This window comes from Microcaecilia unicolor, chromosome 7 (genome assembly GCF_901765095.1).
Source record: "Microcaecilia unicolor chromosome 7, aMicUni1.1, whole genome shotgun sequence".
In the NCBI taxonomy this organism is placed as follows: domain Eukaryota; kingdom Metazoa; phylum Chordata; class Amphibia; order Gymnophiona; family Siphonopidae; genus Microcaecilia; species Microcaecilia unicolor.
In genome coordinates, this window is record NC_044037.1 from 187,726,029 (window position 1) to 187,753,858 (window position 27,830).

Here is a 27,830-nt window from a genome sequence, read left to right on the forward strand (position 1 = left end):
ATAATGACATCACTTTTTTCCCCTGAGCTGGGGCATCCACATAGGTAACAACCCACTAAGCCCCCCTTACATTTTATACTCCATAGCTGACAGATGAGTTTCTTGAAGCATGGCTATTGTAGCATGTTTTCTATGCATGCTGTGTAGGATTTTTTTCCACGTAATGGGGGAAGTGATTCCCCCTACATTCCAAGACACTATTTTAAATACCATTAAGTAATTCCCCTAGGATAGAACAGCAGCAACAAGCAACTAGAAGTCATAAAATTGTGATATGCCCCAGCCTCCAACATCCCAACCACATCACTCCCTGCAGGTGACACCATAAAGACCCCCCTATCCCCGATATCAATTTACAGTCCTTGAGAAGGATAGGCCACAAATGACATTGTGCCCTTACCACCCACCCCTAACTGTTGTGTAGAAACAGTGAATGTGAAAATGTAAAAAAAACAAAACAACAAAATAAAAAAAAACTAAAGCAAAAAAAACTAGTTCTGACAACATGTATCTGGCAACAAACAAGCAATCTGTGCAATAACATTATTGATAACATTGTGAGAGCCGATATAAGAAGAAGCAAGGTCCAGTGGCAGAAACTTCAAAAGAAAGGTCCCACTTCCACTCCGTGTACTACTGCAGAATTGATGGACCCTAAAGGGTGTATATCACCAGTGGTCAGACACACCCACAAAAAAATACCCAGTCCCGGTCCACCAATTGATTAGCAAGCTTCACAAGATCTATTGTAAAACATCAGTCCAGCTACCGGTAGTCCAAAAGAAGTGTAAGACCATAGAAGTATCTTTCACACAAAAGGGGTTGCAGATAGTGAGGTACCCAAAGCCTGTAATGGAGGCAAAGGCACCAGACCATGAGAGCTCTGCTAGGGTAGCCATACAGTCCAGCGAAGCCAGGCAATTGCCCCAAAATCATGGAGTTGTCAGTGCCTCCTCCAAGCCGTTCAAGACGTCCTGGGCAGCTGCTACGGAGTTAAAAAGTTTCTGTTGCCCATTATATGTGACCCTCAATTTTGCCAGGTATAGTAGTGCAAACGTAATTTGTTTGCTATGCAGAGCTGAGCATACTTGCTTAAAGGCTTTCACTGTGTCTGGACCAGTGAAGAATAATCTTGGAAACAAAGGGATTTTTTTTCCTGAGCGCAGTACTTGTAGGAAAGCCTGTTTATGTGCGTAGTTGAGGGACTTAAAAATAACAGCCCGATGTCGGTTGTCCCATTGGCGCCTTGCTCCCAGTCTATGGGCTCACGTCACCCTAAAGGGCCCCAAATGCTTACCAAGCTATAGTGGTTGCGGTAGCCATGTTTCCAAAAAGGTCCGAAGATCTTTCTAGCAATGATTCTGGGATACCCACAAGGCAAAGATTGTTGCACCTCGAGCGATTCTTGAGTTCGTCAACCTTTTGTTCAAGCTTGGCAATCCGCAACTGTAGCAGGGTTTGAGTACCAAGTAAACGTGTGGGCCTGATCCTCCAACTCCCCTGATTTTTATAATTGTGCATCAAACGCTAAACCAAAGGCATCCCCCTAGGATGCCTCATGTGCGTCCTCCACTTCCTCATACAGTTGAAGATTTTTGTCCAGCGCTGCCTCCACCTCTACGGTAATGTCAGTGATCTCAGCAGTCCAGGCCGAGCTTAGGGCTGAACTGGGCGGGTAGTGCGGGGCTGCATCTTGCCTTCAGTAGGACGCTGTTTGTCCCACTCCCTACGAATGTTTTTTGAAGCTATAGAAAAGATCTTTCCAATGCACCAAAGAGACTTACTCCATCCAGCAGTCAAAGCACTAGTTAGGAAGAATTTTTTGAAAGAAAAATTGCAGATTATGAGCGTGGGATAGCAGGGCACAGAAGAGCCTCACTTTTTACTGATCTCTGTCTCTCATTACATCATGTGGCCCTCGCTGTTAACAAATTTAAAGAATGTGTTTGCAGGTTCATTTCAAGAACAAATTACTATAATTTTCCATGGGGACAGTACACCAGACTTTTTCCTTCTTCCCCACCCCGACCAAAATGAACTTTTAATTCATTACTAACACTGAGGAGGAGAAGAGTTGTCAACCTGGAATACCATTGAGACAAGTTATTTTGCTATTATCTGGTTATTAGTAACTAGGTCTCAATGGATAAAATGAAAGCTGTTCTAAAACGGCATGAGTTGGTGGTAAAATAACCCATCTTAATGGGTTGATAACTCGTTCATAATTTCCCCCTTAGATGTTCAGATAACCCACTATAAATCCAGTAACCTTATCCTTACTGCTTCTTACTGACAAGAGAAAACCTTTGTTTCTTGCCTCTATGTATTTTCCATGCCAGGTTTAATCCAACATGCAAATACCAGGAGTTCTGCAACCTTGCAGGCCTCTCTGGCCTTACGTTTTTAGACCTTAAGAGTGAAGTCTGTAGAATAAGACACAAGCAGGTAAAAGTGCTGTTCTTCTCTTGGCGGGAAGAAGGAGAGGAGATTGAGCAAGTCTGAAAGTGGGCCTTGAAATAAAAAAGATTGAAAAGCACTATTACAGAAAATCAGGCAAAATGATCTCTGAATGGCTATCGGCAAAATTTATGACAAGTAATCTTTAAAAACACACTGAACTGAGAAAAAAATCTGCTGAAGTATTTAACAGCTCATTTTGAAAGACATTACTGTAAATCACACTCTTATCTCCAGTATTCCACATCCCATTGTCCAAGATTCAACAAGCTCTTACTAATTACCCACCTTAATTACAGTAATTATATACTTGAGAGTAAATGCAGTTAATAAGGTTCATCTGAAAAAGGGAGCATCAAATACTGCTGATTTGCAACTAAAGCCAAGCCTAAAAAGATTTGCCTATGAGTGCAAGACTCTAAAAAGCTGTTAGAGACTCTGCTCCATTAAGAAAACAAAAATTTCACTTCAGAATCTAGTTTAATACTGCATGTACCTACTACCATTTCTAGAACTTCAAATAATTCAAATAAATATACTTAAAATAGGAATTTGATTGAAAGAGATTAGAACAGTGGTTCCCAAAATTTTTGGTTCAAGGCACCCTTAGTGTCTGAGAGAATTTTTGCAGCACCCCCCACCCCGACCACACAGGTCTCTACCGCCCCCCCCCCCCCCAACCACCATACATCATTTCCAGTATTTCTCCATCTCTTCCCCCATTTACCTTCTCTCCCTTTCCTCACTCCTATGTCCAACATTTCTCCCTCTCTGGCCCCTCTCCCCTCTCCACTTATTAATATAATTTCAACCACACAGCTGATAACATTTGTTGAACAAATACACACTGAACTACAATTACACAGCACAAGATAGCTAAGTACATTTCCAATTTGAGTTCGCTCAGATGTGGGATTGGAACACAGATCTCCGAGTTTCACTGTCCAGCTCTTCAGCAGCTAATGTGCCCCAAAATTAATCGTAATCGTAGCATTAAAATTGCACGTTTATTAAGCGAACTCGAAACAGCTTACAACTTAATCAAATACATTACACACGCACACATATCTGTGTGCCTTACAAGCTGCAATGCAAACAATACAGGCGTGTTGAAGCCATGAACTCTCAGGAATTAAAGGTCATCAAACCAGTTCCAGATGATAACTTTTTTCATGATCAGCTCGTCAACATCAGCAGCAACTGGTTTGTGGATCTTTAATTCTACAAGCCTTCAGTGAACTTCCAGGGCGAGCACGATACTTCATTCACATTTTAAAAGCAGACATTAATAAAATGACGCTCTTCAAGGGTAGGAGAAGGTGGCCAATTAAGTGATGTCCCGGAACTTGCCTGTGAACCACCCATCTGCCCCGCAGCACCCCTGTGAGTTTGCCGCAGCACACAGTTTGGGAAACGCTGCATTAGAATATAGATTTTACAAACCTCCTTTGTCATCTGGGAGACAGTGGTGGCAGTGCACAGAATGATGAACATTGTAAGAGATGGATGTCATTCTTGAAATTTTCTAGCTTTCAGATACATAAAGGGCCCTGTTTACTAAGGTGTACTAGTGTTTTTAGCGCGTTTTAAAAATTAGTGCACACTAACCGTGTAGATGCCCAAAGGAATATTATGGACATCTACAAGGTTAGCGTGTGTTAAAAATGCTAACACGCCTCTAGCGTGGCTTAGTAAACAAGGCCCATAGTTTGTAGTAGAAATACTGTCTCTGATTACTGATTTTGGTATAGATCACTCCATAACCATGTCCTGTAATAAAAGTATTGGTACCCACAGTGGTCAGATTGTCATCATTTTATGTATTGGCTGTCATATTGTGTCCTATCTATCTGTAAGAAATATATTAAACATAATCTTAAATGTATGCATAGTTTTCATGTGTTATGAAATATATATATTTTTTGTATAATAGCTGCCAGTGAGGGTTTGAATAGCTGCCTCTTTCCCTTGCCTGAGCTGAATACTTTTTAACGTGGAAAATAATCATTCTTCAGTGAAGGCACTAATGTTGCACAGATGGTACTAAAGCACTTTTCTTTGATTTTTAATAAGGGACTAGTTTGTCAAAGAGATTTTTCAACTTCTGTTGTGGAACGCATAATAGAGACTAATTTGAAAAGCACACAATATGCAGTATTATATTCCTTTGATGCAGATTAATGATAGCTAAAACTATATTTTCCAATTGCGTTTTTTTTTCTTTAGCTTGATATTGCTTTACAGTAGGAAGGAAGCTAGTAAAAAAAAAAGCTACTTAGCTGTGAGCCTTTGTAAATCTTGTGATTTGGAAGTAGAAGAGAGAGGGGAGGTATGATTTGTATTCTGACTTTTTAAATCTGAAGTGTACCTGTTAAGGATTTTTCAATGTCATTAGGAAATATGCTTTTATTTGAAATGAATAGGATACGTTTTGTGAATAAGCCTGATTCTGCATATTTTTATGCAGTCTACAACTGAAGCTACCTGTATGAACATTAAGAATGACAGCATTTCCCAAACTATGTGCCCCGGCACCCTGGTGTACCTCGATGAACTCACAGGGGTGCAGTGGAAGGATCATCTTCATGTCCTCCATGTGCCTCTGCAGATCATATTCCAACTGCTTTATTACCTTACCTGCAAAAGGCCAGAAGGTGTGTGCCGGTTGCAGCCTGTAGAGGTAATCTTTAGCAGTGGGAGTAGAGAGAATGCAAATGAAGCACCTTTTCTTTCTAATTTTTGGCTTTGCCTGGGTGCAAAGTATGAAAGGGCATTCTGATCTCCTGCCAAGTCCTTCCTAGAGTTGGGTTGAGCACAGAGAGCCTCTTCAAAAGGGACTGGTAGGGAACTGGACCACTGCTGCACAGGAAACAAGTTCTGTGACATGCTTACATGGGACCTTGCTGTAAAAGCAGAAGAAGCGCAGAAGCAAGTAGTGCTGCTCTCCTACTGCCAAATCAACTAAATGGTCAGAGAATTTAAATGTTAGGGGGGACACTAAAAATATTTACAATTTCCCAGCTAATTGTGACTCATAAGTACATAAGTAATGCCATACTGGGAAAAGACCAAGGGTCCATCGAGCCCAGCATTTTGTCCACGACAGCGGCCAATCCAGGCCAAGGGCACCTGGCAAGCTTCCCAAACGTACAAACATTCTATACATGTTATTCCTGGAATTGTGGATTTTTCCCAAGTCCATTTAGTAGCGGTTTATGGACTTGTCCTTTAGGAACCCGTCCAACCCCTTTTAAAACTCTGCTAAGCTAACTGCCTTCACCACTTTCTCCGGCAACGAATTCCAGAGTTTAATTATACGTTGGGTGAAGAAAAACTTTCTCCGATTTGTTTAAAATTTACTACACTGTAGTTTCATCGCATGCCCCCTAGTCCTAGTATTTTTGGAAAGCGTGAACAGACGCTTCACATCCACCTGTTCCACTCCACTCATTATTTTATATACCTCTATCATGTCTCCCCTCAGCCGTCTCTTCTCCAAGCTGAATAGCCCTAGCCTCCTTAATCTTTCTTCATAGGGAAGTTGTCCCATCCCCGCTATCATTTTAGTCGCCCTTCGCTGCACCTTTTCCAATTCTACTATATCTTTCTTGAGATGCGGCGACCAGAATTGAACACAATACTAAAGGTGCGGTCGCACCATGGAGCGATACAACGGCATTATAACATCCTCACACCTGTTTTCCATACCTTTCCTAATAATACCCAACATTCTATTCGCTTTCCTAGTCGCAGCAGCACACTGAGCAGAAGGTTTCAGTGTATTATCGACGACGACACCCAGATCCCTTTCTTGGTCCGTAACTCCTAACGTGGAACCTTGCATGACGTAGCAATAATTCGGGTTCTTTTTTTCCCCACATGCATCACCTTGCACTTGGCTCACATTAGACGTCATCTGCCATTTAGCTGCCCAGTCTCCCAGTCTCATAAGGTCCTCTTGTAATTTTTCACAATCCTGTCGCGATTTAACAACTTTGAATAACTTTGTGTCATCAGCAAATTTAATTACCTCGCTAGTTACTCCCATCTCTAAATCATTTATAAATATATTAAAAAACAGCGGTCCTAGCACAGACCCCTGAGGAACCCCACTAACTACCCTTCTCCATTGCGAATACTGACCATTTAACCCCATTCTCTGTTTCCTATCCTTTAACTAGTTTTTAATCCACAATAGGACATTTCCTCCTATCCCATGACCCTCCAATTTCCTCTGTAGCCTTCATGAGGTACCTTGTCAAACGCCTTTTGAAAATCCAGATACACAATATCAACCGGTTCCCCTTTGTCCACATGTTTGTTCACTCCTTCAAAGAATTGAAGTAAATTGGTGAGGCAAGATTTACCCCCACAAAAGCTGTGCTGACTCGGTCTCAGTAATCCATGTCCTCGGATGTGCTCTGTAATTTTGTTTTTAATAATAGCCTCTACCATTTTCCCCGGCACTGACGTCAGACTCACCGGTCTATAATTTCCCGGATCTCCCCTGGAGCCTTTTTAAAAAATCGGTGTTACATTGACCACCCTCCAATCTTCCGGTACCACGCTCGATTTTAAGGATAAGTTGCATATCCCTAGCAGTAGCTCCGTAAGCTCATTTTTCACTACCATCCAGTCCAGGAGATTTGCTACTCTTCAGTTTGCTGAACTGCCCCATTACGTCATTCAGGTTTACCGTGAAGTCAGTAAGTTTCTCCGACTCGTCCGCTTGAAATACCATTTCCGACACCGGTATCCCACCCAAATCTTCCTCAGTGAAGACTGAAGCAAAGAATTCATTCAGTCTCTCCGCTACGTCTTTGTCTTCCTTGATCGCCCCTTTTACCCCTCGGTCATCCAGCGGCCCAACCGATTCTTTTGCCGGCTTCCTGCTTTTAATATATCGAAAAAATTTTTTACTATGTTATTTTGCCTCTAATGCTATCTTTTTTTCGTAATCCCTCTTGGCCTTCTTTATCTGCGCCTTGCATTTGCTTTGACACTCCTTATGCTGCTTCTTGTTATTTTCAGATGGTTCCTTCTTCCATTTTCTGAAGGCGTTTCTTTTAGCCCTAATAGCTTCCTTCACCTCACTTTTCAACCAGGCCAGCTGTCTTTTGGACTTCCGTCTTTCTTTTCTTATTCGCGGAATATGTATGTCCTGGGCCTCCAGGATGGTATTTTTGAACAGCGTCCACGCCTGTTGTACAGTTTTTACTCTCTCAGTTGCCCCCCTAAGTTTTTTTTTTTTTTTTTTTACCGTTCTTCTCATTTTATCATAGTCTCCTTTTTTAAAGTTAATCAATCCGCTTTATAACGCACAAACGTTCTTGTTTCTTCATAATTTAAGTCAAAAATATTCATAGAAATACTAAAACTCATTCCTTCATATGTAGAAAAAAGATCCTCCAATAAAAGACAAGCTTAACTTGGCTTGGCTTGACCTTTGTCTTCACTCTTAAGTTGATTTTTGGCACTTATCTTTTCAAATGCAATTAGACACAGACATGCTCTCCTAGTGGATCGGGAAATTCGGGGAATGATTATTGTACTGGTTAGATCACAAAGTGGGAGGGATGAACTAAGAAAACGTCTGGCAGGGGGAGGGTGGGGAGACCTGAGTGCCTGAGAGGAAATATGTGGCCAGGGGGTGAGGGGTGTGCCTTGAAAAATTGTATGGACATTAAGGGTGCCGTGAACCGAAAAAGTTTGGGAACCACTGGAATATGATGAAGAAATGAATTAACTAGGAAAGAAATGATGTTTTCAGGGTCATTCATTCATTCACCAAAGAAAATGCCAGCAAGTCAAAAATTGGACAAAATCTATAATTCTCAGAGAACAAGCAGGCTATTGTATTCTCACAGATGGGTGATGCCATCTGACGGAGCCTGGCATAGATGCTGACTAGCCATGTGTAGAACTTTCTAGCAGCACCACACCATGCATGTGCAGGTGCCTTCCCACCCATGTGAGTGCCAACACTTTGATCTTAGTTTTTCCGCAGTGCTGAGTGGACACATCATCGCTTCATGGAGCTTATCTAAGATTTTTTAATTTATTTATAAGCTTTCATTTTACAAGGGTCGCTTGCAAACAGTAATACAGAGATGACTGTAGTCTAATACAATACATAAAACGAAATAAAGGCAAGAATGTGTTTTATCCACAGTCAATCACTTTCTTAGACCACAAAAAGAAGAAAAAAAAGGGGGGGAAGCTTTACAAATGAGGAGATATTTATATAATAACACCAATTTAAGGAAAATGGCTTGGCCAGTTCACATACTTTTAATCTTAATCAGAAATCTTATTCTCTAAACCTCTTGATTATCTGGAATCTTTTTACTATCTAAAAAAACTTGAAGCTGATCCGGTTTAAAAAAAACATATTTTATCCCTATGAACTTTATCAGGCATTTACATGGATATACTAAAGAAAATGTTGCCCCCAGATTTTTTGTTTCTTCTCTCAGAGTCTTGCATTCTTCCCCATCTGGATTTAGAAGTAACTAAAGTACAGAAACCGTTCTTTGCTCTTCGGTATCAATGGCTAAGATGTAGTTCAGTAATGGATGCTAAGTCTTAATAATTCAATTCAATTTGGCTGAAGTATTCAATGTTGTGGACCATCAGGTTTTACTATATCTATTTGAAGAACTTGGTATTGGAAATACAGTTTTGAATTGGTTTAAGGGCTTTTTGACCACATAGTTATACAGTAAAAATGAATAACGACCTCTCGGAGTCATGGTCCAATGGTTGTGAAGTTCTTCAAGGTTCTCCCTTATCGCCTATTTTGTTGAATGTAATGTTACTTTCTCCAAGGACAAGCAGGCTGCTTGTTCTCACATGTGGGTCCCGTAGTCTGTTTAGTTTAGCCTTTTTTTAAAGTTTTCTTTCTTTTTCGACGCGGCTGTTTTTAGGCCGCACGTTCGGGGTATTCCCTTCTTTTTCTGCCTTTTTTTCTTTTATCAAGCACAATCACATCCTTTAATTTCGCCGAAGCCGTTTTTCCTTCCATGTTATCAGACACCCAGCGGCTTCAAATGTTGTACTTGGTTCAACTGGATCATCTCAGGTACCGATACCCACGCCTGGTGTATCCAGTGTCTTGGGCCCAGCCGCTTGTAGTCTGTGTCTTCATATGAAGAAACAGACCCAAGCATCTTGAGAAGCCCAACGAGAGAAGCTTTTTGGGGCTCTGTCCGGGCCTTCAACGTAGACTTCGGTACCGAGGTCGGTGGCATCGACATCGAGGGAAGCATCGACATCTGGACTGGAGGTATTGGTTGCTGACAGCAGTGAGGCATCCAGTGGGTCTCCACCTGCCTCGAGACCTCCTGTTATGCAGGCCTTCCAGGACCGGTCTTTGTCCTGGAGACGTGAGGATTCCACATCTTCCTCATCGGTACCAAGCAATCGGCACCCGAGAAGCGTCAGCGCATAGAGGATTGCTCCCCCTCTATACAGGAGGTTCCAATGCGTCGGTCTTCTGGCAGCCTGGTACCTGCTCCCGAGCCTCGACAGATTCTGCCACCGGCTCTTTTACCGACCCCTCAGCCTTGTCCAATGGCGGCTCTCGACGAGCGCATCAGGGCCCTGCTTCCAGAGCTTCTGGAAGGATTGCTGCGCCAGTATCTTCGCTTTTCCTTGGGAGGATACTAGAAGAGAATGAGAGAGCATTTTATTTATGCTGATGATGTGATTTTTTATGCTTCCTATTCCAAATCCCAGGTTTAGTATTAGAACACAGGCAGAACATTGTGTCAGTATTGTAGAAAAATTGGTGTCTAGTCATAGGTTAAACCTAAATGTTGAAAAGACTAAGGGGCCCTTTTACTAAGCCGCATAGCCGCGTACGTGTGTCCTACGTGCATCAGTTTTGAACTACCGTCCGGCTACTGCATGGCCTGGGTGGTAATTTCATTTTTTACGCATGTCCACTAAGTGCGCCGGAAATTTTCCAGCATGTGGCGCTAACCGGGTGGTAATCGGCATTGTACACGCATAGACCATTTCCGCGCGAGACCTTACTGCTAGGTCAGTGGGTGGTGGTAAGGTCTCATGCCCAAAATGGACGCGCGTCAATTTTTATTTTGCTGCACGTCCATTTTTGGCCAAAAAAGAGGCCTTTTTTGCAGGTGCGCTGAAAATGGACCTGCGCGTATCCAATACATGCGTCTACACCAGTGCAGGCCATTTTTTGGCGCACCTTAGTAAAAGGACCCCTAAGTTCTTTATTTCCTTTTCTCCATTTCAGTCTTCATGGATTTGAATTTGAATATCACATGACTGATTTTCCTTTGGTTTAAGAAACGAAGATCCTGAGGATAATATTGGATGGTACTTTCTCTTTAAAAAGCATATTACCCATCTTCCCAAAAAAGAAAAAAATCTGTTTACGTCGGATATGTAATTGTTTCGAATCATTTCAGTTCAGACTTTTAACACGTATTAGTTATATGTCAATTAGATTACTTGTAAGTCCTTTTTATGTGGGTTGTGAATTCTTTTTTTCTGAGAAAGTTGCTGATACTGCAGAAAACTGCCATTAGACTGGTTTATTCCACGGGAAAGTATGAACATGTGACTCTTCTCTTGATTAAAGCTCACTGGCTGCCTGTTCCATGTTTAATAGTACTTGATATACCGCCCTTTGATTAGTCTTCAGAGCAGTTTACAGTTATGCCAGGATCATATTCAAGCTCTGTACATTGCTATTTAAGATACTTCATGGCTTAGCATCGTATTATATGTGTTCTCTTATTAACTGTTCCACCATAGAAATAATGTCAAAATTACAAGATCCTTTGGAATTGCATTTTCTTTCTGCTAAAGGTGTTAGTTAACTGAGCATTTTAAAATCATATTTTATATATCTGGCTGCCACCTTTTGGAGTTGGCTCCTAAGGAAACTCAGATACCAGCTGGTTTATTTGAATTTTAGAAAGCATGTGAAAACTTGGCAGCTTCAAAAATATTTGAAAAAGCCTTTGGCATCTGGGGTTTTAAATATTTTCAATATGTAAAGTTCATTGGGCTACTCCCAGTTCTCTTTGCTTTTGTAATCTGCATCAAGCTGTCCAGGTTTCACAGAATTTAAGCATTTGTGATATCATATGACCTAAATCCAAATAAATAAAAGTGGCTGAAACCATTAATGAACTCCAAATATCTCCATTGCCAAAAAAGGAAAGAGAGGACAGAATCATGATATCTTATCTTGCAAGAACTTCTGAAGCTGAACAGGATCTAGGAAACAAACTGATTAACTTGATAGTGAATAATACATTTATATAGGAAATATAAATAAAAAGAAGCATCTGGAAAAATCTGGATTTTTTTGCCCACAAAATTAAATTTTTAAACTTAAAGTTCTAGGAATCAAGAGCTTATGTTCTTTTAGAAACAATACTAATAGTATAGCTCTCTCATTTATTTCTACCTAGGATATCTCCAGGAAAGTGATTATAACAACCCCCCCCCCCCCCCCCCGAGGGGACAACAAGGCCAGCCTCCCCTTCTTCAGCAATAGAATCTTTTTTGAACCATAATAACATTAAGGTATCCCTATCTCTTCTGCACTCGATAGGGCCAGAATTTCTTTCAAATACTTGTAAAACATATACTCTGAAGAAATCTTGGAACAGGAAAATTTAATGAATGTAAATTTCTAGAACAAGCAATATTCTTCAGCTTTTCACATTTATTACGAAATAAATTATTCTTTATGTATCTTGAATTGTAAAGTTCAATTACATAACTCAAATTGGGAAGCCCTGTTCTCTAAATTACCAAATTTCACTACATAGTCTTGGGTAGAGATGCACAACTGATAAACTGTTTCTTTAACCAACATCTCTATATGAGACACTATTTTATAGGTGTCTATCAAAGATATATTGGAATGTTCCTCTACAGTGGAAATATGTAAATCTGGAAAAGAAGCAGCTTTAGGAATCAAAATTCAAAAAGCACCAGGAGCGCTAAGAGTATTACCAGCAATGGTGCTCATCTTGAGAGCAATTAGATCTCCAGACAATTCTTGGACTACTAGGAGAAGCTATAGGTGCAAGAGGATAGTCTCTGTCGGAGGAGGTAGTAGATGCCCCTAAATCGGCTGAAAGTCCTGCTCTAAGTCTTGGGGTAAATACAACATGTTTTGTCCATTGGACCAATTATAGTGTGAGGAGAGGAGGTCAGATGTTTATATTTAATTTTTTGTTTCTCCATCCACAACAAGAATAACAGAAGTACCCAGTGAATAATATAATATCTTATACAAAACGTTGCATCCTTTGCACTTCTTTGAACTCTGAAAGGGCTCCAAAGGGGCATGCCCCTTGGGCCATGCCCTGTGGCCATGCTCCTACAGTCACACACTGTAGAGTGTAGTTCCTTTTTATTGGTTCTGGCTTTATTAGGTGACTTATGCAGGGTCACGATGTTATGCAGGTATAGCAAAAGCCCGAGGAGAAGCACCTGGTGGCAGAGGTCAGGTTTTGTCTAAGAGAACTGTGCCTGCATATCATTGTGGCCCTGCTGAGGTCATTTGGCAGTGCCAAAACCGGTCAATAAAAGGAACTGTGCTCTGTGGTTGTGTCGGAGAACGAGACATACCTGCTGGCAGAGTTCAGCCTAGAAATACAAAATTAAGCATATAAGATCCTGAAGTTATAGATGTATACACATAGAAAACCTAAGCATTTTGTTTTCCCAAAGCAACTTTTTAACAGTATACAGATACTTTTTAAACCACTTATTATAAACCCAATTCTTTTGATTTCCTTTAAATTGCATTGTAAATACTGTTGCGTTTGTGAAAGCAATTTTGTTGCTTTGGATCTCATTCCCCCTGCAATTTTCTCTGAAGGAAGCTTAATTGAATTGCCACTTAGGATACTTTTAAAGTGTGTTTTTGTGTACAGATGAATCTTGCAGAATTAAGCGTGCTGTGCAAGGATTGTAACATAAATTAAGCATATTTTTCTCAATTATGAAATTGATACTGGTTCATATTGATTAGTATAGAATTTGAGCTTGGAGGATATTTTCCTTCTACAGCCTGGTGTGGCATCTGGCAGTAGTTCCTGCAGGGCCTGTGTCAGCTGGGGGGAGGGGGAGGTGGTGTGTGGTTCCCCATCCCCTCTCAAGGCTCCCCTGGAGCACAAACTGAAATGAACAATTACCTGCACTGGTTAATCTTTATTCCCATGTCATTGTCAGAGAAATAAAGTTAAATTAAAAAAAAAAAATCAAAGATCCACACACCGAGAGCAGATTGATCCTGCCAGAGAGGCAAATAAGCCCAAGGGCTTCCAAGAGGGTGGCTTTGAGCACCATGAAGTGTGAGGTTTGGATAGACTGTGAAGATGTGGGTGCCTGTTGACTGGTACTGCTTGAAATATGAGAGTCGATGGTTGACCATTACTTCTTTGTAGTTACCCCAGTCTCTGGCTATGATGTCCTCAGGGAGGACTCCGGAGATGGATTGCTTGTGCCTGATCTCTCTCCCATGCAGACCATGTGGTCTTGACAAGAGCACTGGCCGTCTTGGCATCTTCCTCTCAGCATGCAAAGTAGTACGAGGAGCACAAATTGCTGGGGGTTGAGGGAGAGCCTTTTGGGGTCAGGGGGCATTATGTGGGGCTTCTGGGAGCTGAATGGATTTAGCCCATGTACAGTATTTGAAGTGAGCCCTTCTTGGCAGGGACTACCACCTCTGGGAGAGGCCTCTCCTTTCCAGGTCAGGACCCTTGCTGCTGAAGAGGGTGGGGTTGAGGCTTTTTTGGAGGGGTGGACCCTGCTCTGCAAGCCTGGGAACATTAGGTTATTTTGTTATGCTTTTTGAGCCCTAACGTGACTTGCAGTATATCACCATAAGCCACTCTAGGGTATTTGCACAGGAATGAGATGCAAAACAATCAAATGTACAACTTAGTTGACAAATGACTAGTTAATTGGAAATAACTGGGTGCTAACAATCAATTATTGGTGCTAATTGGCAACAATTAAAATTTACACATGCATCTCTCTAGTCAGAATTCTATAAAGACGCGAGTAAATATTCTGCGTTTATCAGAAAAGATTGCATGGCTATGGGAGAGGGGTATAGGTGGATCAAGGGCATTCCTAGAATTCGTGCACAGTGTTATAGAATATGGCAGATTTGTGCTTTAGGTGCAATGATTTGCACCAGGTTTCAATTGATGTAAATTCTTGTGCCCAAAATTGGATGTGGATCCTTGTGCTAAGCACTATTCTAAAAACAGTGTCCAAATGTGGGCGCTGTTAATAGCTTTTAGTGCTCATTTTTTTTCAGCAACCAAATTTGGGAGCCATTTACAGAATCTAGTCCATACTGTCAGAAGTTAATTTAGATTTTAAATAGTTTACTTCCTTTTTCAAGTGAATGTAAAAGTACTAAGCACTGTAGAAAAATCTTATGATAACCCCTGATGAAGCTGTCAGGTGTCTTATTTAAGGTAAGTTTTGACTTAAGCACATTTATTTTTGAGCATGGTTGTTAGTTAAATTTTGAGACTATAACAATTTTATTATCACCAATGATGATTAATACCTTTAGCTGTTAGCTTGGTTATAGCAGATTATGAATGTTTATTTACAAAATTTATATACCACCATATCTTAAGTCTAAGCTGTGAACAAAGTTCATCCATAATAAATGATAATACAAATACAACAAATAACTAAAAACATTTTTAAAACAAATTTGTAACAATAACATACAAGCAGAGATCAAGTTTTTTTTTCAATTTTTTATTTATATATTTCTGCAAACAGAAATAAGAAATAAAGAAGTCGACATCGGGAACAATAATTATTACTAAAGACAAAAGAACTAGGAAAACAAATTTTTGGTTACCTAAAAATTACTTCTTTATCGAGGAGAAATCTCTCACACTTGAGTCAAAATACACATCCTTCACGTTTGACTAAACACTTAGATGGAAATTGAGGGGTGTCTTTTACTAAGCAGCTATAAGCCCAGTGCAGGCTTACCACTCGCTAATCTGGAACTACTGTCAGCCCAGCGATAGTTCCTCGTTCTCCTGAAAAATTTTTTCCCTAGTGTTGCGCTAAGCAGATGGTAATCGGGCATCGCCGTGCTCTACCCAGTTAACTGCAGGAGCCCTTACCTCCATCTCAATGGGTGGCAATACGTGCTCCCTGCGATAAGGGTTATTTTACCGCGTGGCCATTTTTGTTTGGTGGGGGGGGGGGGGCTTTTTATCTACTGTGGTAAAAAAAAAAAAAAAACCCTGGCATGCGGGAAGAATGCCACCGCTCCTACCGCAGGGCCCTTTTTCTCGCAGCTTAGTAAAAGGACCTCAAGGAAGAAGGAGGCATCCATATTTCTAACCCTTTTAATTTCATGAAATCTTTACGCCGTAATTGTTTGGCTCTAGCCATATCTGGAGCAGTCCGGATTGGCTGATCACAAAACTGTGCCTTCTTCGGAAATAGTTTTAACAGTTTTTAATCCAGTGGTTCCCAAACTTGATCCTGGAGGCACCTCAGCCAGTCAGGTTTTTAGGATATCCACAATGAATATTCAGGAGATAATTTGCATGCACTGGAGGCAGTGCATGCTGGTCTCTCTCATAAATATTCATTGTGGATATCATGAAAACCTGACTGGCTGAGGTGCCTCCAGGACCAGGTTTTGGAACCACTGGTCTAATCTTTTCTTGTTCTAAAGAGAAAGTAGCTAAGAGAGTGGCCCTATTTTCTATTAAATCCTGAGAATTTTTCCAAGAAATTAGTCAAATCTAGAGAATCACTCATTAGGCTTTCCTCTGGAAATTTCTACTGACCTAGCCTGTTGTAAGTAATAACAATTAAAAATATTCATATGTTTTACACTATCCAAAAGTAATATTTCCTTCAGTTATTTTCATAATAATATGTTGGACGACAGAAGACGGCATTTAGGGAAATTCAAAAATCATAAAGTAGTAGCACAAGATTTATTTTCCAAGTATTCCAATTGTCTATGGATCATTAAACTATCCTATATAATAATTCTCACCTCCAACGTTCTGAGGCTGCCTGGAACCGTGGGTCACTCGAGGTGGTCTGCTAGATGGAGTAGGTAATAGTGACGTCAGGGAGATGGGAGGAGCCGCGATGCAGGGAGCAGCGAATCGGCTGCGGCCAGTGTCCAATGGGAGGTTTCCCTACTCCTCCCCCCGAACCTGCCGCGCTCTTCAAAAAAACAAACAGCTGACGTACTCCCGCCAGCACGAAGCGAACGAAGCTGCCGTAATCCTTTAAAAAAAAAAAAAACTTGCTCACCACACTTACGAGTCGCCCTCCTGAACCTAACAACCAGCTGATCTAATCCCGACAGCAAGAACACAAACCGCCTGTCAAAAGTACCGGAGTCCAAAGAAAAAAAAAATGAGAAGACTGCTGCCCTCCCTCTCCTCTCAAAGTCCGGATTCGGACTGTCGGGGAGGGCGGCGAGACGGTGAGCGAGCGCATCCGGCGACTGTCCAATGTGGAGGAGGCGGGTGAGGGCTCAGGGCGGGGGTCGGGGTCCAGTAGAGGCGAGTCGGGGGAGGGGGGAGGGAAAGAGCAGCGGGTCTGAGTCCAGCGTGGCCGTCATCCCCGTTCACTCAAAACTAAGCAAGCAAACCTATGACATGCTGCAGGACGTTCAATAGACAGGAGCGGAAGTGAACACAGCAAGTCTATGGTAAGTAAGGAAGCCCATTGGTTAATATCTGATTCCACTCCCCTACGCAGCCGTCATTCGTATACACTCAAAAAAAGGAAAACTAGGAGCAGCTGCTTCTCATTGTCGTTTTTAAAGCTGTTTCCACTGGATGGGGGAGGGGGACCCTGCAACTGGGAAAAAGGGAGGGAGGGGGGGACCCTGCAACTGGGAGGAAGGAACGGAGGGGGGAGGGACACCCCTGCAAATGGGAGACAGACCGGGGGGGGGGGACGACCCTGGAACTTGGAGAGAGGGGGGACCCTGGCACATACTCTCATTTTCACACACACACTCGCACACGGTCTCACTCTCTCTCTCTCTGTCACACACACACTCGCACATTCACTCTCTCTCACACAGTCACTCACACACACTCTCTCAAACATACGCACTCCGAGGAAAACCTTGCTAGTGCCCGTTTCCTTTAAAACAGAAACGGGCCTTTTTTTACTAGTCTTTAATAAAAGACAGTGAAGAAGATTGTTCAGGTGACATCAGGGGGGAATCTGCAGTCTTATCATCCATAATATCTAACTAAGGGCCCTGTTTACTAAGATGTGCTGTCTCTAGCATTAGCGCGTGCTAATTTTTAACGCACCCTAAAAATGCTAGCACGCCTTAGTAAACAGGGCCCTTAGCTTCTTGTTCAACAATGTTATCAGTCGTCTGCTGCGTAAATTGACAAAGTAATGGAACCGTTGACTTAAGTCAACTCTCAATCCCTTTAACCACTGTCTATATGTCCTTCAAATTAATTTCCTTTGGAGTCTCCTTATCTGACTCCAAAATACTAGAAGAAGACACTGAGGTAAAGGGACATTGGGCAGAATGTCTTGTCCCCAAATTTTACCTTATTGGCTATTTCTTCTTCCATTTGCATCATTGCTTACCTGTCTACTTTACCAGCTGCTCTTAGATTTTCCAGTTATTGTAGCCAGTCATCATCTTTCTGTGATGCCTTGTAATTTATGAAGGCTAAGCTCTCTTCTCTTACTTTTCAGCTACTTTTGAGAACCAAAGCAGTCTCCTCTTCCTCATACTTTTGTTTTCCTTTCTAACAAAAAAGTTGTTACCCTTTAAATTAATTCCTTTCCGTTTCCCCAGCTGCTTTTCTAGATCCCCCAGCTGTTCCCATCCAGCTAACAACTCCTTTCAGGTATTCCCCCATCTTGATAAAATTAGTTCTTTTAAAGTCTAAAAACTTCAACTTTGGAAAAAAAACTTCCTTCAGTATATGTCTTAGTTTTGAATCATACTGTCTGGTGATCATTAGATGTCAAATAAGGTTTTAAATCCACATTAATAATTTGGCCTTTTCTGCATGCCTATGGTATTTGGTTGAACTCTACTCACTACGCCAAAAGGAAAAGTGAATCCTGTGAATACGTTTTGTTGTAATTACCTGTGATGTGTCTTGGTATGTCTGGATGCCTTTCTTATCAAAATACTGTAGTTCCTTTCACTTTATATATTTTAGTCTGTAAACTGCTTGTGTGACAGTTAAAAGTGGTATAGTAAGTGTTTTCTAATTAAATAAATACAAAGCTGTCCAGATATTGGCCTTTTTTTTTTTCATTTCTGTAGAGTTATTTAGTGTTTTATTTGCCTGAAGGATTTTAGGTACCTTGGGGCTTTGTTCACCCTCCCTCAATGAATTTAGTTTAAAGTCCTCTTCAGTAGTTTAAAGCCCCCTCCATTCTACAAAGGAAGACACTTTGTCGCTTCTTTGATAGATAAGCATCATCTCTGTTCAATAGAAAAAAATCATCCTGTGGTCTAGGAAGTCAACATTCTTTTGATGAGACCATTGATGCAGCCGTGCATTTATCTTCAGGATGGAGCGTCTCTAATTTGACTTTTACCCTCGACAAGGAGGATTAACAAGAACACCATCTGTGCACCTCTTTGCTTCAGTCTCTCTCCCAGAGCCATGAAGTCACTTTTGATATATTTGGTGAGATATTTAGCAGTATCACGTGTTCCATCATAGATTAGCAGCATGGCAGAATTGTCAGTAGGCTTGAGGTGCCTTGACAAACTTTCTGTATTGTCTCAAATATTGGCACCAGGCAAACAGCACACCTCCCTGAAATCATGTTTGGTTGATAGATGGGTGCCTCTGTACCTCTCAGAAGGGAATGAAACTACCACAACCTTTCGCTTCCTAATTGGTTCAGCAACTTTGAGATTTTTGTGATGCATTTCCAGATTGGTTTTTCACTTTGAGAGAAAGTGCAGTTGGTCTTAACTTTGCAGAGCTTGGTTTTATGTGCCCCACTGCATCTTTTGCTGGAGTTCCCTACTGGTTCCAGAAACATTTGGATATCTCTTTGTCACATCTCAAAAGTTCTGAACTGATCTTTTGGATGCTAAGGAAGGAAAAAATATTCTTATCTGATCATTTCCTTTCCTTTAGTCCCAACAGATCATTCCAGAAACTCATTCACTCTCTCTGTTCAAACAGAATTGTTATTGTTCTGTTCATCTTTGAGACTCCTCTGTTTAGGGTTGTACTTCCGGTTTTCCCATTGTTTCTAGTTAATACAAAATTTGTTTCTCTGTTATTGCTCAAGACGTTTTCATAGAAGAAAGAGAAGTTATTCTGTTCTATGTGTTCACTGTTTTGCTATCAAGATACAACTGCACACCGTTCTATATGACTGAGCTCAAATTAATTCTTTCTATCTCTGCTGATAGATGGGAATAACCCACAAGTTCTAATCTGGACTGATCTGTTGGGTTTAGTGGAAAGAAAATGATCAGGTAGGACATCATTATCAGGTTTATGGGCTTTCTCAAGTCTAGATCTTACCAAGTAAAAATGACTGGAACTACTTCCTCATCATGGTTCCAAGATGGTGGTGTGCTCTTAAGGCTCTCCAGTTTCACCTATCCTCTTTAATACTATGATGGCACCATTAGGTCAAGTCTTTGAAGCCAAAGGCTTTAAATCCTTTATATACACAGACAACATCACTATCTATTTACCATTTGAGAACCAAATCCAAAGCATCCTAGACATAATCCGTAAAATCTAGACCTGATGGAAATTTGGGCTACTATTATTCACTGCAAACTGAACAGAGAAAAAACAAAATTCCTAGTCATCTCCAACCATCATAATATCCTCTAGCAAAACAGTTTCACCATTGACCAGAGAACTTATCACCTAGAAACTAAATTTAAAATATTAGGAGTCATCGTTGACCAACACCTGAATTGTGCTGACCAGGTTAATTCTGTGGTCATTAAGGCATTTAATACTCTGGAGACTGAAAAGACTAAGGACCCTGTTTGCTTAAGGTGTTTTTAGTGCGCCTACACTTAGCGCACATGCTAACCATGTAGGCGCCAATAGGGATATTGTAGGCACGTACATGTTTAACGCACGTTAAAAACGTGAACGCACCTATAATGTTGCGCAGTAAACAGGGCCCTAAGCCTGTTCTTTGCAATTAATACCTTCCATTCACTTATTCAAACATGCTATTATCACAATTAGGCCTTGAGAAAATCCCACTATTCCAAGTGGCAAAGCCTTGCCATGAGGTGTGCTTAATGCTCCCAAAGTTTTCCTGTTCCATTTCTCTGCTATTCCTCCTCTTTCGCCTTGTGAGCTCAAGTTTGAAAACAAACTCCATATATCTGCCCTTGTCTATCCATCCACTAGTTTCCAGATTTATGTGAGGATTGATTTATACTGAGCCTCTTGTCAGAATCCCTCCCCCCTCTTGGGGCCTCAACAGTATCCTTGCATGGATCACCCATGCCCCTTAGGGTAAGTTTCTCTGTGGCACCTCCCCTGGAAGATTCTGTTCCTCTTTGCCATCACTTTTTGACAGCTTACAGCCGCTTTATTTATTTATTAGGATTTATTTACCGCCTTTTTGAAGGAATTCACTCAAGGCGGTGTACAGTAAGAATAGATCAAACATGAGCAATAGACAATTACAGCAGTAAAAATATTCAGAAACAATACAAAGTATGGCATGGTATATACTATTTACAATGTCAACACAATACGTAATAGAACATTATAGGTGGTAACGAAGGGTAAAGCAAAGATGTAACTTATAGAAGGGTAAGAAAGTAGGAAGAGTTGCACATGAGGTCAGAGAAATGGTTAAATGTTATCTTAGCTAAAGTAGGAGTGGATAAACATGTCCTGCTGCAGTATATGCATCCTGAGTACTCCTTGTGTGTGTGAGGTGAGACTAACGAGTTAGTTATTTCTTCCAGTAAAGGCCTGGTTGAAGAGCCAAGCTTTCACCTGCTTTCTGAAGTAGAGATAGTCTTGTGTTAAGTGCAGCCTTTCAGGCAGTGCATTCCAGAATGTGGGGGCTACTCCGGAGAAGGCTCACTTGCGGGTATCACATCGTGTAATGTCTTTTGGCGAGGGTATGGTTAGTGAAAGTCCTTGGGAGGACCTAAGTGTCCTTGGCAGTGTGTGGAGTATCATCCTATTTTTCAGGTACTCAGGGCCATTTCCTTTCAGGGCCTTGAAGATCAGACATAAGAGTTTTAAATATAGCCCTGTATTGTACTGGTAGCCAATGAAGCTTTTGCAAAAATGGTGTGATATGGTCATGTCGCTTGCAACCTTCTATGAGTCTTGCTGCTGCATTCTGAATCAACTGAAGCTGGTGCAGGCCCTTTGTAGTCAGACCATTGTATAGCGCATTGCAGTAATCCAGTCTTGATGTTATCATTGCATGTACAACTGGGATAAGATTTACCTTCTTGGCATTTTAGAAAAAAAAACATTCTGCACTAGCACTCTTTGTGAAAGCTTACTTTCTATGTGAGTAATACAGTTTGCTCATTTCAGGATCTGCAGGTGCCTATCATATCCCTAATACTGAGTTGTTTTTTTTTTAATCTACAGTTGTGACATTTGCTTCAAGGGAAACTTTTAAATCCTGGCTAGAGGGGGCCCTAACTCCCTTTGATGAATTGTTTAGTACTGACCTAAGACATGGTAAAATAATATCGTATCTGTATACTTTAATGAAGAACTCGGGGCCTTGTATACCCAAATTTGTAGAGATATGGGGTAGAGATTTGGGCCTTTCACTTTCTAATCAGGACTGGTCACATATCTCCCAGAATACTTTTCGACTCTTCATCTCTGTGAGCTTGGTGGAGAATGGGATAAAATCTCTTTATGGGTGATATATGTCCCCATCACGATTGGCTCGAATTTTCCCATCTCGGAGAAGTCAGTGATGGAGAGATTGTGGGCAGAAGGACACCTACGTGCATATGTGGTGGGAATATGCTTTTGTTTACCACTTTTGGAAGGAGTGGGTGAGAATGTTTTCTAATGAGGCTGGGCTAGTGCTGGGCAGACTTCTATGGTCTGTGCCCTGAAAATGGCAGAAACAAATCAAGGTCAGTTATACACAAAAAGTAGCATATATGAGTTTATCTTCTTGGGCAGATTGGATGGACCGTGCAGGTCGTTTTCTGCCGTCATCTACTATGTTACTATGTAATGTGTGTTCCATAATGGCTAATCCTAGTCTTTTTCTTTTGCATTTGCCACACGCATCAGTGCCACCAGAGATTGTTAAATTGCTATTGCCTTGTATTGTGGTCCTCTGCCGTGAGGTGGCTAAATGTTAGTGTACAAAGGTGCTTCCTACCTCTTCTCAAGTAAGAAATGCCCTTTGGGAAGCTTATTTGTGTTAGCTGACTGCTCAAAAACGTGGTAAGCTGATGAAATTTGAGAAGTTGCGGCGACTGTTTCTTCTTTGGTTCCAGAACACATTTTCATGATCTATGCGTCCCTGTTGAACTGGATGTTCTATTGACCAATTATTGCTTTACAATGTGTTATAGTATGTTGAATTGTATGGTTTCATTACTTTGAATGTTTTAGGGATTTCTTTCTTCATATTATACTAACACTGTAGGGGAAGCTTAGCCGAGATTGGGTTGCAGAGCTGGTGGTGGGAGGTGGGACTAGTGCTGGGCAGACTTCTACGGTCTGTGACCTGAAAATGGCAGAAATAAATCAAGGTCAGTTGTACACAAAAAGTAGCACATATGAGTTTATCTTGTTGGGCAGACTGGATGGACCGTGCAGGTCTTTTTCTGCCGTCATCTACTATGTTACTATGTAATGCCATCTACCTAGGGAATAAGGAATTACTATTAAGGAAATTACAAACACTTTTGCTCGACTGGTTTTCAAAGTCACTAAATTTGAAAGGGCATCACCGCTCCTCATTGGTTACCTATTAAAGCTAGAATCATTTTCAAAATGTATACTTTTATTTACAAAATTATTTCAGGATGGCTCCAGACTATATGTTTGACATGATAGACCTTCCAACTCAAAACTCAACTTTAACTGCAAGGGATTGTCGCATTCTATACTTCCCTAATTACAAAATATCAAATACAAATCCACTCTAACTTGAGAATTCTCTCAGGCACTAATGGTGGAATTCTATCCCAAGAAAAATAAGACAACTCAATAACTATCTGACCTTTCGCAAATTCTTGAAGGCTTTTCTTTTCAATAAATTCCTTCACTAGATGTTGAAATTGGTTTTAGCCAAGATATTTCTCTTTGCCACTACTTTTTCAAGAATGTTCTTTTAACTCTGTTTTCATAACATGTATTACATATTAAATTGTACCGTTTATTACTTATGACTTATGTAAGCCACATAGAGCTGAATAATTGTATTTGGATAATGTGGGATAGAAGAATCAAATAAATAACATTCCCATTGGCATTACTGGAATCCTTCCATCATTTATTTCATATTTAACAACTGTTTGTAATTGTTATAAATTTGCACTGCTGTTTCTGTGGAAAGAGAGAAGATTATTTTGTGATCTCTACGGTGTAGTAGATGATGGATCAAGTTGAGGCTCTTGTGTTTAGTCCAAGCTGTAACAGCTTTTTTAAAATCTAGGAGCCATTCCTCAAATTTAAGCACCAATTGCTGAGATGCTTGTCACAATTGCATCATCCACCCTAGATATATGTCAGCTCTGATAAGGCCTAAATAAAGACTGATTAGGAGATGCAGTTGTCCCAAATTAAATAAATAATAAATTACTATAAGCCAGATCTTGACAAAATCCTGGGAGCCAGGTTGCCATTGTGCCTAGAAATTTTACCTGAGCACACGGGATTTCATACCCCTGAATGTTTGTTTTGTGTTGTTGCCAAAGAAACATCATATTTCCTGCTTACCCACTGCAATTTTGCTCTCTGAAAGCTTGAGCCATTGATGTTTCAATTCTCACAAGACTTGAAACCAGGAGACCAGTTTGAACTTCCCTCACTATTCCACTCAGACTTTCAGAGAGCTGAATTAGGTGGGGAAGTAAAAACACACTTTTTCTTCAGCAGTTGCAGTTAGCAAGGTGAGAGGAATAAATAAGTTTTCAGGCCCATTAATTGCTTGGGAGTAAAAAAAAAACAAGAGAGAAAATGAGAGGAACTACACGAGGAGAGGGGAGTTTGAGAGAGAAAGACTCTGTGAAGGTTAGGTGGGGGTACATGAGAGACTAGGTGAAGGCTAGGTGGGGGGGGTATATGAGAGAGACTGGGTGAAGGCTGAAAGGAGATATGAGAGAGAGAACTGGCTGAAGGGAGATATGAGAGAGAGAGAACTAGGTGAAGGCTAGGGGAGATGTGTGAAAAAGAAAGAGACACTGGGTGGTTAGGGGGAGGTCTAAGAGAGACTGGATGGAGGCTTGGGAAGAGGAAGCGTGAGAGAAAAGTACTGTGGAGCCTTTTGTGAGAGGAGGTAGAGAGAAAGGTTGGGTGATGACTAGGGGTGGTAGAGAGAGAGAGACTGGGTGAAGCCTGGTGGGGGGGGGGGGGGGGGGGGGGAGGAGGAGAGGAGAGACTAGTAGGGACCCAGGTCATGGTGATATGTGAAACAAAAAGGATATTACTTCTTTGATTCAAATATCAAGGGGGTTATATAACACAGCTGACAGCATGCTTGAGGAAGGGAAACTGCTGGGTGGTGATGTGCAGTGGTACCTATAGGATACTGATATACTAAACTTTCTTTGGTTATAGATCCAGAATGGGAAAAGAGCCTAGTACATTAGTTGCTAAAAAGCTGCTGATCTCGGAAGTTATTTTCTTTCCCCTCCCCTCCACAGGGGACAACAATGGGTGTGTGGTGGAGGAGAAACAAAAGATCTCTGCTGGCTCCTAGATTCAGTGAAATTTGTCAAGGTCTGTTACAAGTTTCTATTTTTTAAAATGAAGGTGCAGCACTATTAACAATAATATTGGTCCTAGCGAAAAATAAATTGTTTGTATGGCTCTGATACTTTTTGTTGGACAAATTTAAGAAGTATTGAAAGATAAGGATTCACTAGTGCTTTCAAGACAACATAGGACCTTCTTATAACATTTTCTGTATGAGAACTTTTGTGGTTTTATAAGCTGTTTATTTGATCTTTTGCAGTGGTAGTGTTAAAAGAAATAGTTATTTCTCTAATATTTTTTTTTATGGGGGATGGTGAGATCAGATTGTGAATACTATTGGGCATACAACTAATAATGCACTTTGTCTTTTTCTACTCATCCAGAAAGAACTGATAATGTACACCTGAAAGACAGTCCTGTTAAGGAAGCAGAACACAAGAAGAAGCAGATAAGAATGTGGTTCAGCCCTCGCAGTAAGAGAGTCCGATATATTTTGGATAAAGAGCAAAAGCAGCAGCAGCAGCCACCAGTGGTCTTTGGTGGAACATCAGTTCAAGCATCATGTAATATGTATGATTTCTTGCCTTCTCCACCAAATGAAAAGCCACCAAAGAAGGAAAAGAAATCAAGATGCAAAAATGTGATAAAAAAAAGCCTAACAGACATTAACTTAGCGTGGGGTTTTGGAAAGGAAGAACAAAAAGAGGGCAGTGAAATAGGTGTGCAGATCTCAGAAGATGATCTGATGCAGTCCCATGTAGAAAAAGTTGTTTCATTTTGCAGTCAGCCTTTGGTTCTCTGCGGCCCGGAATTAAATACTGTAGGGAAGACAGTGTTAGATGCTGGGCCTGATCTTGAATCCAGCTTGATTCAGAATGAAAAACTATGCTATTTGTCCATAGGAACCAAAACTTTGCAAAACAGGGAGCCAACCTATACTAGTGAAACATTCGGCAGTAGCAGTTTTGTTTCAGAGAAACCACTGTCTTCAGAAATGAGTATTACTCCTGTGAAATGTAAAAGACGGCAGTTACGATGTCTCAATGCTACTTTCCCTGCCTGCAAACGACAAAAAAGAAGCAAGCTGCATGCCAGTGGCCACTTTTGTGTTCATGAAGATTGCTTAGGGTTTTCATCAGAAAAAAAATCTGAAAGCATAACACAGAGTTTGTCATCAGTTACTGCAGGTCCTGTCATTTCTTCTCTTCCCCAAAGAAATACTATAAAGGCTGTTAAAAATATGGATAGTCCTACTGTTACCAAGTTTTCCAAATCTTCCAGCACTTTGCTGCCTAATACTGCTGATGGGGCAAAGATTGGACATTGGAGCCCTTTGGTTATGCAGATATCCCCAAGCAGACTTTCAAACACCAAGAGAAACCACAAAGGAGAAACACCTTTGCATGTTGCATCTATAAAGGTAGGATAGTTTATAGTATATTAATAATTCTGTGATCCAGGAATAACTGATGTACTGTGTATTTCAGTAGGAAGAAGTTTGCAGTTGGGATGGGCTTGTACAGTTCTATGTAAATGATTAGGCACCTTTGGTCAAACTGTATGTTTCACTAAAGGGAATAGAAGCTGACACAATTTCTGCATGATATAAAGTTAAACATAATATCTTTTTGTAAATTTTAAAGTATAATTACTGTTTATTTTCTGATTTTAATTGACTGAAAATAATTGCCAGTGTAAAGGTATGAACATCCTGTTGATTAATTACTACTTTTCTTTAAGGTTGTTAAGTCCAAAAAAGTTTAGTAATTTATTAGGCCTTCAGTTAGTCAGATGAAGACGTGTATGCGTATTTCAATCCTTCTGACATTCTAATATAAAATATTTTAAAAAAAAGTCAGAGTAACGAGTTGGTAATTAATCCAATTAATCCAGTCTCACACAATGACCAACTTGTATTTTTAAAGAATTGTTTTTTTAGTATTTCAAAAGAAGGTATATAAGAAAATAGAAATCATTTTTTACTTTCTTGAGTCATTAATTTCATCACTTTGTCCTATGAATTGTCATTGGTCCACCATAATCAAACCAATATATCCGTGTTTCAGTGTTCAGTAATGTCTCAGTGTAACTTAAAACTCCAAAGTGTGATAAAATGAGGCTGCCATATATGTTTTATGTAGGAAGAGCTAAGACTTTATTGAATGTGAGTGGGACCACTTCATTTCATCGCTGGCATAGAGAATTTGAAATATATCATGTCAGGTGAACAAAGTAAGTAAGATATAAAGAAGTGAGGGAACAGAATAAAGATTTTGATTGAAGAGATAATTGGAAAATTTTTTAAGTAGTTTTGTTTGTTTCAGATGGACTTAGGAGTTTTAAGTTACTAAGGGGTCCTTTTACTAAGGTGCACTGAAAAATGGCCTGCGGTAGTGTAGACATGTGTTTTGGGAGCGCGCAGAATTATTTTTTAGC

General features: G+C 40.6%; 1 protein-coding gene and 1 long non-coding RNA gene across 3 annotated transcripts in view; one reads left to right on the top strand and one right to left on the bottom strand.

The window, feature by feature from the left end:
- Window positions 1–27,830, top strand: part of BARD1 (BRCA1 associated RING domain 1) — a 169,770-nt gene that overhangs the window by 58,933 nt on the left and 83,007 nt on the right. The window contains exons 1-2 of one of the 2 annotated variants that reach the window (XM_030210468.1): window positions 25,348–25,418; window positions 25,778–26,814. In XM_030210468.1, the coding sequence (XP_030066328.1) occupies window positions 25,352–25,418; window positions 25,778–26,814 (1,104 nt within the window). In that variant the 5' untranslated portion in view covers window positions 25,348–25,351. Of the gene's footprint in view, window positions 1–25,347; window positions 25,419–25,777; window positions 26,815–27,830 lie in introns of those variants that run through there. The other variant, XM_030210467.1, reaches the window with a different exon arrangement.
- Window positions 9,233–20,175, bottom strand: LOC115474805. Its single transcript, XR_003942910.1, has 3 exons — window positions 20,093–20,175; window positions 17,576–17,580; window positions 9,233–9,243 (listed from the first exon to the last, which is right to left on the bottom strand). It is a non-coding gene; the product is annotated as an uncharacterized LOC115474805 (long non-coding RNA).